Source organism: Numida meleagris, chromosome 26, assembly GCF_002078875.1.
Source record: "Numida meleagris isolate 19003 breed g44 Domestic line chromosome 26, NumMel1.0, whole genome shotgun sequence".
In the NCBI taxonomy this organism is placed as follows: Eukaryota; Metazoa; Chordata; class Aves; order Galliformes; family Numididae; genus Numida; species Numida meleagris.
This window is the reverse complement of record NC_034434.1, coordinates 3,518,149-3,535,562: the sequence shown is the minus strand read 5'-3', so window position 1 is coordinate 3,535,562 and position 17,414 is coordinate 3,518,149. Positions and strand designations below refer to the sequence as shown.

The following is a 17,414-nucleotide window of genomic DNA, read 5'->3' as shown; positions in this document are numbered from 1 at the left end:
TCAGATGGCCTCCACGTAGTTGGCGGGCAGCATGCCCGTGTCGCCCGTGCGCTCCACCGTGCCGTACATCCAGCCGTCGTCGATCTGCTGCACGTTGATGATGGTGTCACCGTCCTGGAAGGAGACCTCGTCTTCATCGGCCGCGTTGTAATCGTAGACGGCGCGGAAACGCTTCTGTGGGGAGAGAGCGGTCAGCGGGCACGGAGCCCACCAGGGACCCCCAGGGCACGGAGCCGTGCCAGCAATAGCCATGGAATCAGAGAATCACAGGATCACCAAATGGCTTGGGTTGGGAGGGATCTCAAGGATCACAGAACCATAGAATGGTTGGGTTGAAAGGGACCTCCAGGATCACAGGAGCAATGAATGGTTTGGACTGCGAAGGACCTTGAAGATCATAGAACCATAAAATGCTTGGGTTGGGAGGGACCTCAAGGATCACAGAACCATAGAATGGTTGGGTTGGGAGGGACTTCCAAGATCACAGGAGCAATGAATGGTTTGGATTGGGAGGGACCTTGAAGATCATGGAACCATAGGATGGTTGGGTTGAAAGGGACCTCCAAGATCACAGGAGCAATGAATGGTTTGGACTGCGAGGGACCTTGAAGATCATAGAACCATAGAATGCTTGGGTTGGGAGGGACCTTGAAGATCATAGAACCATAGGATGGCTTGGGTTGAAAGGGACCACCTCCAGGATCATAGGACCAATGAATGGTTTGGGTTGGGAGGGACCTCCAAGATCACAGACTCATAGAATGTTTGGGTTGAAAGGGACCTCCAGGATCACAGGATTGCTGAATGATTTGGGTTGGAAGGGACCTTGAAGACCCCGCACTCACCCCCGCCGCGGATGGTGCGCTGCGCTGCGTGGAGGCGGGCGCCGCGGGCTCCTTGTAGCCGTAGGACTGCGAGGCCGGCTGCTGCTGGTACACTGGGCAGGAAGGATGACACCGTTAGCACCAGGATCTGTGGCCACATGAAACCCCGAGGTGCTGGGACGGCCCTTACCTGGGTTGCTGGGCTGGACGTGGTGCTGTGGTTGGTGCTGCTCCGGCCGTCGGTAATTGGCGCTTTCCTGGGAGTTCCTGCGCTCCATCTCTGCGCCCTCGCTGGGGCTGGGGCCCATCCTGCTCCTCTCAAACTCTTCGTGGTATTTGATCTACGGAGGAGGTAGAAGAGCTCAGAGCGCAGCCTGGGTGGCTCTGCAGGTCCTGGCCCCCCAGCAGCATCCTTAGGTCCCAGCTCGCTGCTTCTCCCAAGGGTGGCAGGGCAGGAAGCTCAGGGCAGCGGCTGCTTTGAGATGGGAGTGGGCATAGGAAGGGGAAGGAGGGAAACCCTATAAAGCAGTGGTGCCCCAAATGAGGAAGGGTTCAGCATTCAGGTGCGAGCAGAGCGAGCAAAAGGCTCCCAAAGCCTCCACCTGGAGCAGGGGCAGAGAATCGCTGTGCTCAGGACATGCACTAAGGTACATGGGGAGGAGCAGGCAGCCTGAAATGGGTGACTCCCCCTCGTGCTCAGAGGAGGGGGAACTTTAGGGTCCCGGGGTGTGATACAGGAGGTTTCCAGGCACGGGTGAGGTTTGGGAGCAGGCTCCCAACCCTTTGCACCGCAGGAGCACAGAGCAAAAGCACCTCTAGAGATCCCACCCCGCTGCGAAGGGTTAACCCAGCGCCTGGGCACAGTGTAAAAATTAATAGCTGCTCACGTTAATGAATACCCTGCCGTTGGGAAGCACCTGGAGCCCATTTGTCTGCTGGTTAAACAGTGCTGTACTGAAGGGCACTCCAGCGGGCTCCCTGCAGGCGGGAGGCAAAGCCTGGAGCAGAGCTGCGGGGACGGGGACGCTGCTGCAGGACTGCGCTTCCCCAGGCTCGGAGGCACAGGGGTCAGGCTCTGCACAGCTCCGTTCCCAGGAGGGTTTCCTGCTGTGTGGGGCTGCATCTGCGCCCCATGCAGGGGGAGCTTTGGGGCAGTGCTGTGGCTCGGCGTGCAGCTCCTGTGCTGCTCACCCCCCCCTGCGGCGCAGAGCCCTGCCAGCGGAGCAGGCTTCATGCAGGGGGTGCTAAGTGGGTCACTGCCATGCCAGGCTGGCAGCCAGATGCCTGCAGGGCTCTGAACGCCTCCTGCGCAGGAAGATGCACCCAGCAGCCCCCAGCCCAGGCAGAGCCTTCGGGTTCGAGGCTGGATGTGCAGATAACGCCCTGCAGCCCCCCCCAGCAGAGCAGCAGTGCTGCCCAGAGCTGCACAATGGGATCAAAAGGAGAGGGAACAAACAGCCGCCTCCGCCCCGCAGGGTGTGCTGTGTTTGTGTGTGTGTGAGCTCCTTCACGCGGGCTCCCTTTCCTCATGCCAGCATGGCAGCTCTCAGAAACCCAAAGGATTCTGCATGCAAAGCTGCAGCTCTCGAGGCAGGGTCAGGGCTCAGTGAGGAACCTCCCGGCTTGCTGCTGGGCCAGGTTTTTCAACAGCTTGGGCTGTTAGATAAGGGCCACGCACATGACTTTCACCAGCAGCTAAAGGTTAATTAACCCCCTGCGTGCTGCTGGAGGGATGCACTGCTGCAGGTGGCTGTGTCACAGTGCCCCAGGTCAGCTGCACTAACGCAGCACATCCTCCTCCTTCACTATGGAAACAGCCATCCACATCCTGCACGCAGCACCCGGGCAGGGATGGGGGGAGCAGCATGCAGCCTGACATCCAACCCAGACCCGGGCTTCCCATTTTTGGAAAGGGAGAGCCGGGTCTCTCATCGACACAGCCCAGAGCTCCACGTGGTGCTGCGTGCTCAGTGGGTGACGGTGACAGCCTGGGTGACAGTGACAGCTCAGGTTAAGGTGGGTTATGGTGACAGCTCAGGTGACAGTGACAGCGCAGGTGACGGTGAGTTACGGTGACAGCCCGGTGATGGTGCGTGCCCCCCCCCCACACACACACACAGCTCCGCAGCATCAGACACCGCGATCCGAAGGCACTCACGTTGCTGATCTGATCCTGAGTCTTTTTGATTCGCTGCAGCTCCGGGGTGTCGGCCACCACGCTGAAGCCTTTCCCCTTGTTCTTCTCAAACTCCTCCTTGTAGCGAATCTAGGAGGGGGGGGGGGGGAGTGAGAACAAACAGAGTGAGCCACGGGGGAGCGCAGCGTGCGGGGCGGCTCTGCTCACCCAGATGGACCTCGCTGTCCCCACAGCTGCCCTGTCTGAGCCCCAGGTTTGTGCAGGAGCTCCTATAATGAATCCACTAACAGCAAAATGGGGCGCTGCCAAGAGCCGGAGCACAGCAGCATCCTGTGTTCTGCTCATCCTGTTGTGCTCTCAGCGGGGCTGGGGTCACTTGGATTCACTCCGCGTTTCCTGCAGGCTGCCACCGCGGGTCAGCTCAGCTGCAGCTCTGTGCCCGCGTGTGGGTCCCGAGGGCTCCACGAGCTGCACCCACTGCTCCACCAGGGGACACCGAGGGACAGAAAAGGCCCAGGACGGCCATCACAGAGCAGGCTGTGGGGCTGGAGGCCAGCAGAACCGAGCATCCCCATTTGTTTGCCAGACGCTGCCATCTCCCATCATGCTGAGCACCAGCAAAGCCCTGCTTTCTTTCACTCGTCCGCTTGCACACTTTTCAGTAGCTCTGTGCAGCGTTCAGCCCGCGTTTCCAGCATGCAGCCCCGAGCTGCACCCTGCAAACACGTTGCTCCCACCCTGCACAGCAGCAGAAACGCGAGCTATGGAAGCTACGGAGCCTCCAGGCCTTCCCCACAGCCACAGCTGTGCACGGCGTGATCCACGACTGGTAACTCAGACGTGACGTTAGAAAGCAAAGGTTCAATGAACCAGGCTGCAGAGTCCTCCCTGGGAGGGTAACGATGCAACCAAGATGCCAAAGTGCATCAGGGAGGAACCGTGAGGCTGATTTGAGGGCAGAAGCCTCTGTTTGCTTGAGCCTGAGCTGGTGGGGATAAGGGACACATCCCAAACACTGCCATAAGGAAGGAGCAGCCTTGGGGTGTTACGTATTGGGCTGCAAACGCACAGCTCGACAAGCAAGAGAAGGAAAGGTAAAGCATCCTCAAGCAAGAAGCTCACCACAGGGCTAAGCGGTTCCCCTGATATTCCATACCCTCCTGAATCTCACCCCTCCCTTTTTCTCCCTATAACATTCAGGTTAGAGCAACGCAGCCCCAAAGGATCCTGTACGGGGCTGCTCTGGATGCAGGGGGAGCCCAGCCCAGGAGCTGGGGGGGGGGGGATGATGCCAGGACGTGAGGCACAGTACGTGCTGCCCCATGGCAATCAGAGCAAGGCACGGACAAGGGGAAAACGCAGAGCAGGGGACACTGCAGCCATCACCAGGGCCAGGGCAGACAGAGGAAGGAGGGAGGAAGTGCTTGGAAAGGGCAACTCGCTGCTTCTCCTTGCCCTTATAGGGCAGCCAGCGCCCGCCCCGTGCTGCGGGTACCTGCGGGGCTGGGGCAGGGCGGCTCCCCCCGAAATGCCCATTTTTAGCATTCGGGAGGAACCACAGAAGGGGAACCCTGCCATTTGCTCACCGCACGTGGGCTGCGAGACGAGGCTGCAGGCGTAAAAGCTGTCACTTTGCAGACGCATTTAGCTGCGCAGGACGTTGTTATTATCCAGCGTCTGCAGTGACCGGAACAGAAGACGCCCTCTCCACAAACACAAACGCAGGAGGAAGGCGGTGGATCTGCTCGCCCCGTTACCGGTGCACAACCGGCTCTGCCGGTCCCGCCGGGGTCACCCACAAACACAGCTGAGAAGGGAAGCACGGAGCTGCCGCGGAGCTCCAGCAGCAGCAGCCCCACAGAGGACACGGAGCCTCCGATCGCCTTTTCCCTAACACAGCTCCCAGCTATCAGCTCCAGTTTAGGCAGTTTGCAGCCCGAGCTCGGCTCCTGCTCTGGAAGGGCTGGGGGTGAGCTCTGAAGGGTCTGCTCGGCTCCTGCTGTCACTACGAGGCTGGCCATGAAACACAGTGGTGGCAGTTTTAGCCGGAGTGCTTCGAGAAATACAAAACAGGAGAGTCCCTTTGTAGGCAGAACAAAGGCACTGAGATCCTATCAACAGCACCTCCAAGGTCTGCCCTCCCTGGGGGGGCTCCAGGCAGCTCCCACACACTGCTCCCCATCCCCTGTGCCCAGCGCTGCGCCCATCCCCTCTGCTCCCCGGAGCTGTGCTTTCAGCCCATCCCTGCACCAAGAGGTGGGTGCTGGTGTCCCGCAGACTGGAAGCCCCCAGCTGCTCCCCAGCCCCTCTCGTGCCACGCTCACACACAGCCAACCCTGCTCCCGCGATGCCCCAGCGCTGACAGGAGCTGTGCACGGAGCTTTGCTTCACCTCCCACAAGAAACAGCAGTTGCTGAGCATTTGGGAACGTTAAGAGAGCAGAGGGTGTCTGCTCCAGTCCCTTCCTTTAAGGAGAGGCCGTGCACACTGCAGCGGTGGAGGAGCTGTGTGGGAATGAGATGCAGCCCCCAGCCCCTCCTGGGGCACTGTCCCTGCTCTGGGCACAGATGTCTGGGTCCCAGCACCACTCAGTGCAGTGAAATGGGATGGGTAGCACCCTGCACTGACCTCGTGCAGAGGAGGGAACCTACTTTCGCTTCCAGCCACATCCAGCCCTGCGCACAGCACGGGGAGCTGAGCGTCCCAGCGAGCCACAGAAAAGCCCAGGCAGTGCCAGCACCCCCTCCCCGGGGTCTTCTTTAATAAGCAAGAGCTAATGAGGAGCTGAGCTCATTGTAAAAGCAGCACTGGGGGCTGCAGTGCACTTGGTGCAGCGTTTTCTCGATTGTTACCGAGGCAAAAGCAACCGCGTCCCCTTCGCAGCTCCATGGGGTGCAGAGCGAACCCGGGCTGAGCTCCATCCGAGCACGCAGGGAGCAGCTGGGCAGCGTGCAGTGCAGGGCCGGCCTTGCAAAGCTCAGCTCCCACAGCTCTATCTGCCACCAGGTGAGGTCTTGACCCCTCTCCTGTTTGCTTTCCTGCTCCTGGCGGCTCCAGGCTCATAGGGAGAGGAGGAGGAGGAGGGCAAGGAGGGCAGCATCTCCTCCAAGAACATGGAGGAGAACATGGTGACCCCGCAGGATGACTGCTCACCTTCACACCAACCCTGGGCAAACCCCAACCCTGGGCAAACCCCAACCCAGTGCTGCCCACCCGCTGCCAGCACCGCGCTGAGCCAACGCCGACAGCTCTGGGTGGACTCTGCCCCTTTCCCCTTTCCCCTTTGCCCCATTCCATTGAAGGAAATAATAAGAAAAAAAAATAAAAAGAAGAAGAAAAAAGAAGTTAAACAGATTCCCAGAACAGTTGCCACATCCTGTGCTCTCCCCAGAGACGGTGACTCAAGCCAGAGCTGCCCCTGGATGCCTTCTCTCCCACTGCAGCTCTGCCCGCTGCCCACCCAGAGCAATCCCAGGAGCGCGGAGCAGTGCTCAGAGCTCAGCACCAGAGCTGGGGAATTCTGGGACACCTTAGGGCACAGAACGGGGCACGTCTGCTCAGCTCCCTCCTCACACAGCCTCCCCTCTTCCACCGATATCCATTCCATCTGTTCGTTTCTGCCTGCCAGGGCTTCCAACCCCTCCAACCTTTGGGTTTATCCGAAATCGGTGCCCGCAGAGCGCACGCCCGTCCTTTGCCATTTCACCCCAGCGCACTGCTGGGTGCCAGCAGGGAAAATCCCACTGCGGGGCCGGGGGGTGCCCGGGGGAGGCAGCTCAGAGCTGCCACGGATGAGTGGAAGGGCAAACAGCCAAGCAGGGACCCACGCCCCATGCACACCTCTCCTGCTGCGCTCCAGGGAAGCACCGGAGCGCACAATGCAGCACGACGGGGCGCAGCGGAACGCACAAAGCAGCGCGCACAAAGCGCAGCGCACGCTTACCTGGCTCTGCAGCTCGCTCTGCTGCTTTAGGCGCAGGTTCTCGGGAGTGTCTGCCACCATGGTGAAGGATTGCTTCGGGTAGTGTCTGCGGGGGGAAGGGACAGCGTCAGCACCGGGTGCCCACCCCCCCCCCCTCCATGGCACTGTGCTGGAGGTGTGCGCCTGCAGCTCCCAGAGCAGCCACCGCCCTCACCCCCCCGCCACGCTCCGCTGCTTTTATGGGGAAAAGCGGATAAGGAGGACTTGCATTTTTTATTTCTTAGTGATTTTTCCCAGAGGAAAACGTCTTTGCAGGTTTGTGCCCGAGTTCTGGATGGACCCCAAGACACCTTCGTCGGGACCGTCGCTTTTTGCATTCAAAAGGCCAAGGAAACATTTTGGTTTACACCACTCTGCCTCCGCTCCGCTGCTCCCGCCGGGATGGCTCAGAGGAGCCCGGTGCTCTCCTCGCTCTCTCTGCTGCAGTTTCAGCCACAGACCTCACACTGAGGATATCACCACCCAGCAGGAGCCTCGTCAGCAGAACGGTGCCTGACTCGTGGCGCTTCTCACCTACACCCATCCCACACGTCGGGTGATTGCTTGGGACGTGCCCGACCTGGGGCTGTAAAGCAGGAGAGCCGCAGCCCAGCAGCATTCCTGCAGTGCTGCCCACACCGGCTCTGCTATCGGCACAGAGCTGTGGCTGGAGGTAAATACCCGACACAAATGCTGCGAGCCCCCTCTGAGATGGGAACACTTCATGCAGCCCTTCCCCTGCCCAGAAGGAAGGGAAAGCTGCTGGAACGTGGGGGGTTCCATGAGCAAATCCATCGCTGGGCACCACCAGACACGGCAGCAGCTGTCCCCAGACGCAGCGCTTCGGATCTGGGGGGCACAGGGCAGCACCACCCATAGCTCACGTTCACCTCCCCTCACTTGAACAAACCCTCCCAAAAGCCCAGACAAGGCAGCTCTCCTCCTCCACGGCAGCTCTGGAAGGAGGCGAACAGGGCTGAAAATAAAACCTGCAGACCCCGCAGATGGGGTCTGCTGCTGGGGCATGCGGCTCTGACCCGATGGTGGCTCCTATGCTGGCGGCCGGAGCGAGCCCTGAGCCATGGGGAGCTGCAGCCCCATCCCTGCCCAGACCTCGTGGGAGCCCTATGGGTCTGACAGCCCCAGGCTGTGCCCCGAGAGCTGCCACCGGGAATTCACTGCACACACAGGAGCAGCGCGAGCAGCTCTGCCCACGGCCGGGCACGCTGCAGTCAGAGCAGCAGGAAGCCAGCTGCACCGCGACACTGAGACACGGACCTGAGAGCAGCACATACCTCACAGCAACGCAGGAAGTGAGACAACAAAAATAGACTGAGAAAACAGAGAACCCCCCCCCCCCACGCACACACAGAAAGCAGACAAAGCAGATGTGGTTTGCAGAAAGGGGAAAGGCAGCCCGGCAGCAGCCGAGAGGGATGAGAAGCAGCGCTGGATGTCAGCAGATCGCCGGCCGCTCCAAGGATATGGTTTAATCTCTGTTTAGATTAATCTGATCGGGGGAATACGGCGCTGTGTGCTCAGGCTCTGCTCCCACCACGGCCGGGCACAGCGCTCACCCAGCTGGGTGCTGCGGGGCTCTCTGCAGTGCCAGCCCTGTGCTGACCGAACCCCACACCGCGGTGCTGGGGGGGCTCTGCCATCGGCTGGAGTGCTGGGGTGGAAGCAGGGCTCTTGGTGGTTGGCTCTCCCAGAAGCTAAAGCTGTGGGGATGGCGGAGCAGGCGATCTCTGGACCCCTCTATCCACTGGGAATTGTGGCTAGAGCTCCACAGCAGAGCCTCTGCCTGAGTGATGTTCTCAGGGCAGCAATCAGCAGCACAGCCATGGGACCCAGCCCGCCGCTAAAGGGAGACAACGGGGGCTGCAAAAGGAGCAGGGTCTGCCCGCATGGCTGGGGCTGCAGTTAGCATGATGCTCCTGAATGCTGCACATGCATTATGGCCAGAGTATCTGTGCTGCAGAGCCAGCAGTGCATGCACTGCTTTCTGTCCAAACCTAGGTGCAGGAAACGCGTGCTCTCATCCCAACACGGTGCCAGGAGGCGGCTGCTCAGGGTGCTGGGGCTCCGTTGCAGCAGCACCTGTGCACTCCATGCACCGCTGCAGCTCAGCAGCACTGCAGGACAGTCCAGGCGCTCCCCACTCACACCAGGGAGCCCCTTCCTCAGCTTCTTGGAAGCTACCACCTGACTCGCATTGAGGTCAAAGAGAACAAACCCATTTTTTAAGCACAAAGGCAAAAAATACCAAACCTCTTTGCTGGCTGTGGTGCTGTGCTTGGCCTGGGGGTCTGGGGGGCAGCAGCCCCAGAGCTGCAGAGCGCAGCGTGACACTGTGCAGCTCCTGCAAAGGGCAAAGGCAATCACAGCGGTGCAGCACCGAGCTGCATCCTCTTCTCTGTCACAGCTCCGTGCTCTCAGAGCCTAAATCATCCCATTTCCATGGCAACCGCATCCAATGCTCCGGGCATGCTAATAGCGCGGGGAAGGGTCCGAGCGTGGGGTGTGGGGAGGAGGAAGCCCCCAGCGCTGTGGGACTGCAAAGCAACGCCACAAATCATCCCCACCGAGCTGGGGGAAGCCACACGGCCACAGCTATAGGGCAAAATCATCATCACCACCTTCTGGAAGACAGCGTGGGCAGGGGCTGGGGAGGGATGAAGAGATGGGCACAAACCAGCATTGGGTTTCCACCCCAGTCGGTGAGATTTTGCAGGACCCTCCCCAGGGCTGCAGCCCCCCCGAGCCCCACACCTGCTGCTGGGGGCAGCAATGTGTCTGCACCAGGGAATGGGAAGAAATGCATCAAGTGAATCACTTCCCCCAGGGCCGGGCATCAGCTCTGCACAGAGCTCTGGGATCCGCCTGCTCCGATGGCATCTCCGTGTGCTGGGAACGAAGGAGCGGGGACCCTCAGCACGACCACAGATGTCCACCTCCCTGCAACGGGGAAACCATCTCGTATGCATGAGAATCAGCCCCAGCGCTCTCAGCAGTAAATTAAATCTTAATGAGGAAGCGCCGACGGATTGCCTCGGGTTGGGGATGTTGCGTGTGCGGGAAGCGGAATTGCAGCGGGGATGGGGACGGGGCTGCCACATCCCTCCCCATGTGGGGTGTTCTCGTGCTCCCCATCCCGCAGTTGGACCCATAACTGGTGCAGGTGAGGAAGGTGCTCAGTGCCCAGCCTGCCTCTTCCAGAAGCACGAGCAGCACGCAGCAAAACCACCTGTGCCATCAGCAAGCAATGGCCTTCAGCACCCAGCACAAAAAGGATCCGTGCCCACCACGGCCCTGGCACTGCACCATGGCCCTGCAGTGCTGAGCCCAGCGCCTCGGAGGAGGTGGCTCTACATGGGATTGGGATCCAAGAGCTCAGGAGGAAGCAAGAGCCAGCTGCGGGCCTCTCCTAGCAGGCACCCCGTGCCTAATTAGCGCCTAATGAATGGGAGACTTGGGATCCAATGGGGCTGCTGATGAGCAGCACGCAGGGACACAGAGCAGGGCGATACGGGATGCACCTCCCTGCTCGGGGCCTCTCTCCCATTCGCTTTCTGCAGGCACCATCCATGGAGCTGCTCACCACCCTCCAAAGGCGATGCACGTTGTCTCTCCCCCAGAAAGGGGAGCGAGCCCCCACGCAGCCCCGGAGCCCCATGCACCTCGCGCTGTGCCACTAAACCAGGTCAGGGCAGTCTTTGCAGGGCAGACCGAGCCCGTCTGGCTGCTGCATTAGGGGCAGTTTGGGGCCGCCAGCACCTGGAGGCAGCTGGGGATTACTGGGGATCAGGGTCTGTCTGCTCCGCACCCCCCAGCTGGCTCTGCTGGCTCTGTGGGTGCGGGAGCTCTCCCGAAGAGCCGCCGCTAAGAGCTGCGTGGCACGGGCACAGCTCGCGGGGACACGGCGGCTCCTCCCACCCACCCCATAGCAGCCCCACCACGGAGCTGAGGGGGCCGCACGTGAACCCCTTGGAGACAGAGTTGCGCTTCTCCAGCGAGGTCAGCAGCGGGACGCTTCTGCAAGACAACGGGAACAAGAGCTGCCGCTTTCAGCATGACTCCAACGCTGCATTTCGGCAGCGAGCAGCGTTTGCAAGAGCTCGGTGCATCGGTTGCGCCCACGCAGAGGCTCCAAGCGAGGGCTTTGGGGCAGGGGTGCAGCCCAGCCCAACACCTCCAGGAGGTCAGCGTCCCCCCCCACGGCGGCTTTGGGAACAAAGAGTGACATGGAGGGAGCCATAGGCTGGGCGCTGCCAGCGGGTTCCACGGTCACATCCTGCCCTTCCCGGAGCTGCTGGCTCGTGGGGACACGCTTAAAAAATAACGAACTGTTGTTCTTTCTTAAACGAAAGCAGCGCCCCGCTACTTTGCGGAGAGCTTGCAAACATCCCACCCCGAACGGGCAGGGTGCGGAGTGGGATCTCAGTTCCTCCCAGCGTTTGCAGGCTGCCAAAATGGCTGGGCCAGCCCTCTGCGTGTGCAGCTGCCGCTTCTCCCAGCATCTGCTCCCGGCCCGTGCTGAGCACAGCACAGCGCTGCGGGTCGAGCTCCTCAGCGAGGCCGCCCCAGGGAGGCAGAGGGGGACCCGTGGGCACAGCTCCAGCACAAGGAGCCCGGTGCTGAGCAGGGGACGGCCCTGTGCTGCCTTCCTGGGGCTTCGCTCAGCTCCCCCCCCGCTTTCCCAGAGGCTGTGCCAGCACTTACAGAGGGTGTTGCAGTGCAAGCAACCCGCTCCAAGAACCTGCTTTCATCCACAGTGGAAAGATTTCAAGCAACAGCAGAGCGGGGCGTGCCAAGCTGTGAAGTCAGCAGCAGCAGCTCCTGGAAGCGGTGCTGCTCATCCCACAGCCGCCCTGTCCCCCCCCTCTGTCCCCAAACAGAGCACTGCCTGTACACCCCCCCAGGCCCCAGAGTTCTGTGTATGGGCACAGAGCCGGCATCGCAGCACTACTGGTTTTTTCCACAAGGTCCCTGGCCCCGGACATGGATAAGCAAGGTTGGGAACACAACAGGCACCCACAGCCCAGCCCCATGGGCTCTGCATGGCTGTAGGGCTGCTGCCCGGGAACTGCACCTGAGCTCCCCCACCCTGTGCAGGGATGGGGCACAGGGTATCGCTGCTGTGAGAGGACCCCCCCCCCTTTGGCACCTTGACGACAGGATTGTGTTTCTCAGCGAACACGCTCACTCACCATCTGCTTGTGCTCAACAATAGGGCAGTGTCTGCGTGGGCACCCAATACCTGCAGCAGGAGCACGCTGCCCATCCTCCAAACCCCAGGGCTGGGAAGGTTGAGGGGGGGAGGGGGAGACAGGACCCCAAGCACCCACCTCTCTCCATGCAGAAGAGGAACCCAGGGCCCTTCCCCGCACACCCTGCCTGGCCCCAGAGCCACCCACTCCCACTTACCCACAGCACAGGGGCTGCTCAGAGCCCCCAGCACAGAGGGGCACACTCCTTCCACCCAGAGCCACACAAACTAACACCCAGACACCCACCCGGGGCACAGTTGTTCCACTATCCCTTCCTGCCCCTCTTCCCCCCCCCAGCTTGAGGGATCACTGTGTTAACGGAGGCGGCTGCTACCAGATGGAGCACTGCGCGGAGCCAAGAATGCATCGCTGGGGCTCCTCTTTTTCCAAGTGAGAAACGAGCCCCAGGGGCACAGGACAGCTCTGCACGGAAAGCAGAGGTGGGGTTATGGGGGGGGTCCTCAGGGTGAGCACCAGGAGGTGTTGGGGCTGCTGGGGGTGCAGAGCCAGGCAGCGCTCCCCGCTGCCCAGGACACAGTGCACACACAGGGCAGCACAGCCAGGTGCAGCTGCAGTGTAAGGCTGCGGTCACACGCAGCAGATGGAGGGAGCAGGGACCAGCACACCTACACCACGTACTTTTGGCACAGCCCAGAGCCCCTCAGAGAGGGAGAAAAATGTGGTTTCCCCTCCACTCACCAGCATAGGGAGTGCAGGGGTGAGCCAGCAGCAGTGCCCCATGCAAACTCAAACCCAAACAAGGGGTGCTGCTGCTGCTGCTGCTCAGGGGGCTGAGCAAGCAGCCAAGGAGCAAACCCAGCAGCACGGGGGGGTTGCACGATGCTGGTGGTGCATGGGTGCAGCTGGAGCAGGGCTGTCCGAGCCATGCACATCCAGCACAGCAATCACTTTGAGACCAGCAGGAATTCAGACAAGATCGTAGCAATACGATGGAGCCTGGCCTTGTCTGGAGATGCTCTCGAGGGAGATGAGCAGAACGATCACATAACTGGGACAGGGCAGAGAAACCCCCTGCTGCCTCTCCAGCAGCCTCTGCCCCTTTGTGGCTCAGGTCTCCTCAATATCTAATCTGGATACAGCCCTTCCCCTGCTTCCACCTCTTGGAGCTCGAGGTGCTCCCATGCTCCCATGGGATGAGCCCAGCCCCACACACCCCCAGCTGCATCACAGGACGAAGGCTGCGGGGAGCCCAGAGCTGCAGCCGCCCAAAGGCAGCGCCCAGATTTATTGCCGGGCAATGGCAGAGCGGGAGGAAGCCCGGCCCTCTTCCTCCTGCTCTCTTGAAGAAAGAAACTTTGGAATTTGGCAGAAGGCCACGGCTCAAACAGAGCAGACCCTGTGCTCAGCACAGCAGCCGCTCCCCTGCCAGAGTAAACGTTGCTGTTCCCCCGCTCCTGCAGGCGGGTGGAGGATGGCACCCGCAGCACCAGGACCCGCCGGGCTGTCCCCATGTCCCCCTGCCCGGACCCCTGTGCTCTGCCCCACGGCGCTGGCACGGCACAGCCTCACCCCACACCGTGCCAGTGGCCCCGAGCATTCGCTTCCCTGTGCGTTAAGGCACGGCCACAGGGAGCAGGAAGGGCACGATGTGATGTGGGTCTCTGTGCGATGTGAGCGCTGCCCTTGGGGAGAGCAGAGGCTCTTGGGGCGGCTGGGAAAGAGTTAAGGCCACAGCCAGCATCAAAGGCAGCTCTGGAGCAGAGGGGGTTGAGAAACTGAGATGGGTCGGGGTTGCGCAGACTCCTTGGAATCTCAGGAATTTCCCATTATTATCCCACTTCCCTTGCAGCAGCCGAGGGAAGGAGCAGAACAGGACCCCAGGCCTGTGGCATGGCTGGGGATGGGCACGTCCCAGCCGAGATGGAGCACGCAGGGGAGGGGGCTTTGGCTGGGACAAGGACTGCTGAGGGCTCTCACGCCCTCCAGGACACAGCCACCCCCGGGGGGACACACAGGACACCATCCCAGCCCTGCAGGACTCTCAGGGACGCGTCCCCACCACCCGTCTCAGCAGTTCCGGAGCTACAGAAGAGGGTTTTGCTGCAGCACCACTGACTGACAGCCCTATTGCTTCTCCCTTCTATTCTTAGACATGAATATGGTTAATACCCATCTTACAAGGATGTTGTCAGGATTAGAGTTTTTAAAGCACTCTGTGAATGGAGCTCGCTACACAAGTGCTAAGCAGCAGTACATCATCTCATTTTCCTCCTAAGACCCATTGATGTACGAGAAGCAGCTACAAAAGATCTCGTTGCAAAGCTGCTTTATAGACATTAAGAAGCACATACAGCAGAGCCTTATTCACCTGCGGACGGAGCGGGACTGGCTCTCAGGACACAGCCAGAACCCATTTCCCCACCCCTAGATGCTGCAGAGCAGTGGGGAGCGGTCCCATAGAACCAGGTCAGGGCTCCAGGACCACATATTTTAGGATGTAAGAAAACCAACCACTGAGAGGGACGAGGGTCCCGCAGCCCCCCCGGCGCTCACAGCCCCAGCACCCCCACAGCAGCACTTACGCGTTGCAGTAGGGCTTCTTCTCGTAGCCCTTGTAGTTCTTCATGTTGAGGGTCATCTTGCAGGTCTCGCAGTGGAAACATGCTTTGTGCCAGAACTGCAGACAGAGGAGAGGAGGGGTCAGCACGAGGGACTGGCAGCTCTAATGGGACACGGCCCTGCTCTGTGAAACTCAGCCCAGAGACGTCAGCGTTGATACCCACAGCCCTTCCAGGACCTGGGGACAGAGTCCCCCTCTCCCAACGCATCTTATCCCAACACAGCAGCAGCATTTACGACTTTGTGTTACAGCAGTGCGTTGCTTTATCTCCAGATCAGGAATTCACAGGGCTAGGCCGAGGAGGAGATAGAAGGCTCCTCCTCACGCAGGCGCTCAGCAGAGCCAGCAGCTTCAAAGGTTCTGCTGTGGGTTTTTCTGCTGATAGGAGCCCAGAGCTGGCCAGGAGAGTGGGTCAGGTGGGGCTGCAAGTGAGATAGAGAACAAAAGTTCCCCATGAGCAGCACTTGGTCTGACATGGGCGTCCCAAAGGTCCCCCTATGCACACCTCCAGGGCCTCTCCCCCACTGCTGGCAGCCACAGCCGCACCTTATCAGGGCAGGGCTGGAGAGATAAGGATGAGCAGCCTGATGCTGGGGAGGGGGAGTGGGCATCCTCCCCCAGCCCAGCACCAGCATCCCCCGCACACCCCATCTGAGTGCTGGGCACAGACTCACGGCAGCACAGCTCTTCTTCCAGCTCACATTCAAGGTTAAAGACTCAAAATTCAGATCACAACCCGACGTTATTGGCTGCAGCATCTAATGAGCTCTAAAGATGCATTTGGAGCATTTAGGGCCGCTCTGACCCAAGGGCTGGAAGGAGCCCAGTGGGAGCAGCTCAGAGCAGCTGTACAACCCCGCAGGATGCTCAGCCCCAGCCATGCCCTGCTGTGACCCAATGCCCTGGTTCCAAGCGAGGGGCTGGGGGTTTGGAGCCCCTGCCTGGGGAGCAGAACTGAGCAGGGGAATTGCAGAAGGAAAGCACCACCCCAGTGGCTCTCCACCACCAGCGCTCACACTCTGCACGCGAGCTGCCCGCTGCCACTCCGCAGAGACACGGAAGGAACAAGCAGAGCCCAACCAGCAGCTCAGCACCCAGGGCTCCGAGTCAGGCGATGCAGTGAGCAAACACAGGGAGAACAGCTGCTGCTGGCGCTACAGTTTCCACCCATACTGTTTTTTCCACCTTGAAGCTCCCAAGCATCTGTTTCCACTGCTGGCGCCGTGCTCTGCTCCTGCAGGAGCAGCCGCAGCCCTGTGCCACCCACCCCCAGCACCACACCCCGAGCACAAACACAGCCCTCGGCGCTGTGACTCAGCGGAGCAGGACAACTCGCCGCCTCTCAGTTGCTCACAGCAACGTATTTGTGCTTTTCCTCCTGCCAGTTCCTCCTCGGCTTCCTGCTAACGGCAGCCAAGCAGAGGGGCATCTCAGTGCACTGCCCTGCGCCGTCACCCAGCTCCTATCCTGCCCACTCGGGACTCTTCCCCCCCACCCTCCATGCTTTCAGGAGGGACAGGGAGACCAACATTACTCAGAGCTCTGCAAGCACCTCGCAACTTACAGCCTTGCAGCCGTGTTATTGCCATTCCGGAGGTAACTCAGGGATCTCTCCAAGCCTGCCAGCCACCCACAGCACCGTAACAATGTGAATACGCAGAGATGAGCTGTTTGCGGTGCCCAGAGAGCTGCCCACGGCCCTCAGCACCGCTACCTCCAAACTTCACCTCACCCCAACACAGCACCGCCAAGGAGCAGCACAACAGGCACAGGAGCAGCAGCTCCGCGTGCTTCCCATCCCGCCGCCCCTCACCCTCCAGCAGAGAAAGAAAGGAGGCCACGCTGCAAATAGCTTTTTTGCAGGAGCGTTGACGTCGGTGCTTTTCAGTTCCCAGGTTGAGGTGCTCGGAGCACCTGGAGCAGAGCCCAGGCGCAGCTGCACGGTGCTGCACCCCCCCCTCCACCCGGGTTGGTGCTCTGCCCGGAGCTGCTCTCCTGGGCGTGCAGCACACTGAGCACCACCAACACTTGGGATGAGTGGCTCCACGAGGATGGAGCTCACAGCTGGGCACCCACGGCACGAGCTCCTGCTGCCGCTGCTCCATTCACGACTCAAAGGACGGAGACGACGCCGGGAGAGCCCACTGGGTTTGTGACCGGGTTTAAGGCACTAACAGCAAATCCCGGCTTCGTTTCACGGTCACCTGACAGCGGCCCTCGGGGGCCCCGCGTCGCTCCCGCAGCGGAAGCATCGCAGCCCTCGGCCGGGGGCAGGGAACCCCCCCCCGCTGCCGAGCGGAGCCTTCGTTCTCGGCAAGGCATCGCCCGGAGACGCCGGGCCGGCAGCGGGAGCCGCCCGAGCGAGAGGCTCAGCCCCTGTCCGCCGCCCGTCTCGGCCGGGGACCTCGGAACGGGCGCTGCCGATGTCAGCGCTTCGCTCCGGGAAAAGGCAAACGCGGCACCCGCGCAGCGCTGCGCTCCGCACCGCTCCCCCCGCAGCTGCCGCCCGGTGCGGTGCGGGCAGAGCCGCCCTTCAGACTTTGCTCGGAGCTGACACGCGTGCTATTAAAGCCGCGATCAGATCGCGCTTTCCGGGAGGCGGGGGGGGCTCGTGCAGCCGCAGGAAGGATTAACACGGGGG

General features: G+C 61.0%; 1 protein-coding gene across 1 annotated transcript; it reads right to left on the bottom strand.

The window, feature by feature from the left end:
• Nucleotides 1-14,830, bottom strand: LASP1 (LIM and SH3 protein 1; the record flags this gene model as incomplete). Its single annotated transcript, XM_021378223.1, is given in 6 exon segments — nt 1-174; nt 846-937; nt 1,015-1,165; nt 2,983-3,090; nt 6,905-6,989; nt 14,736-14,830. Coding segments are annotated over 6 exon segments (705 nt in total), but the record flags the coding sequence as incomplete, so codon positions are not given.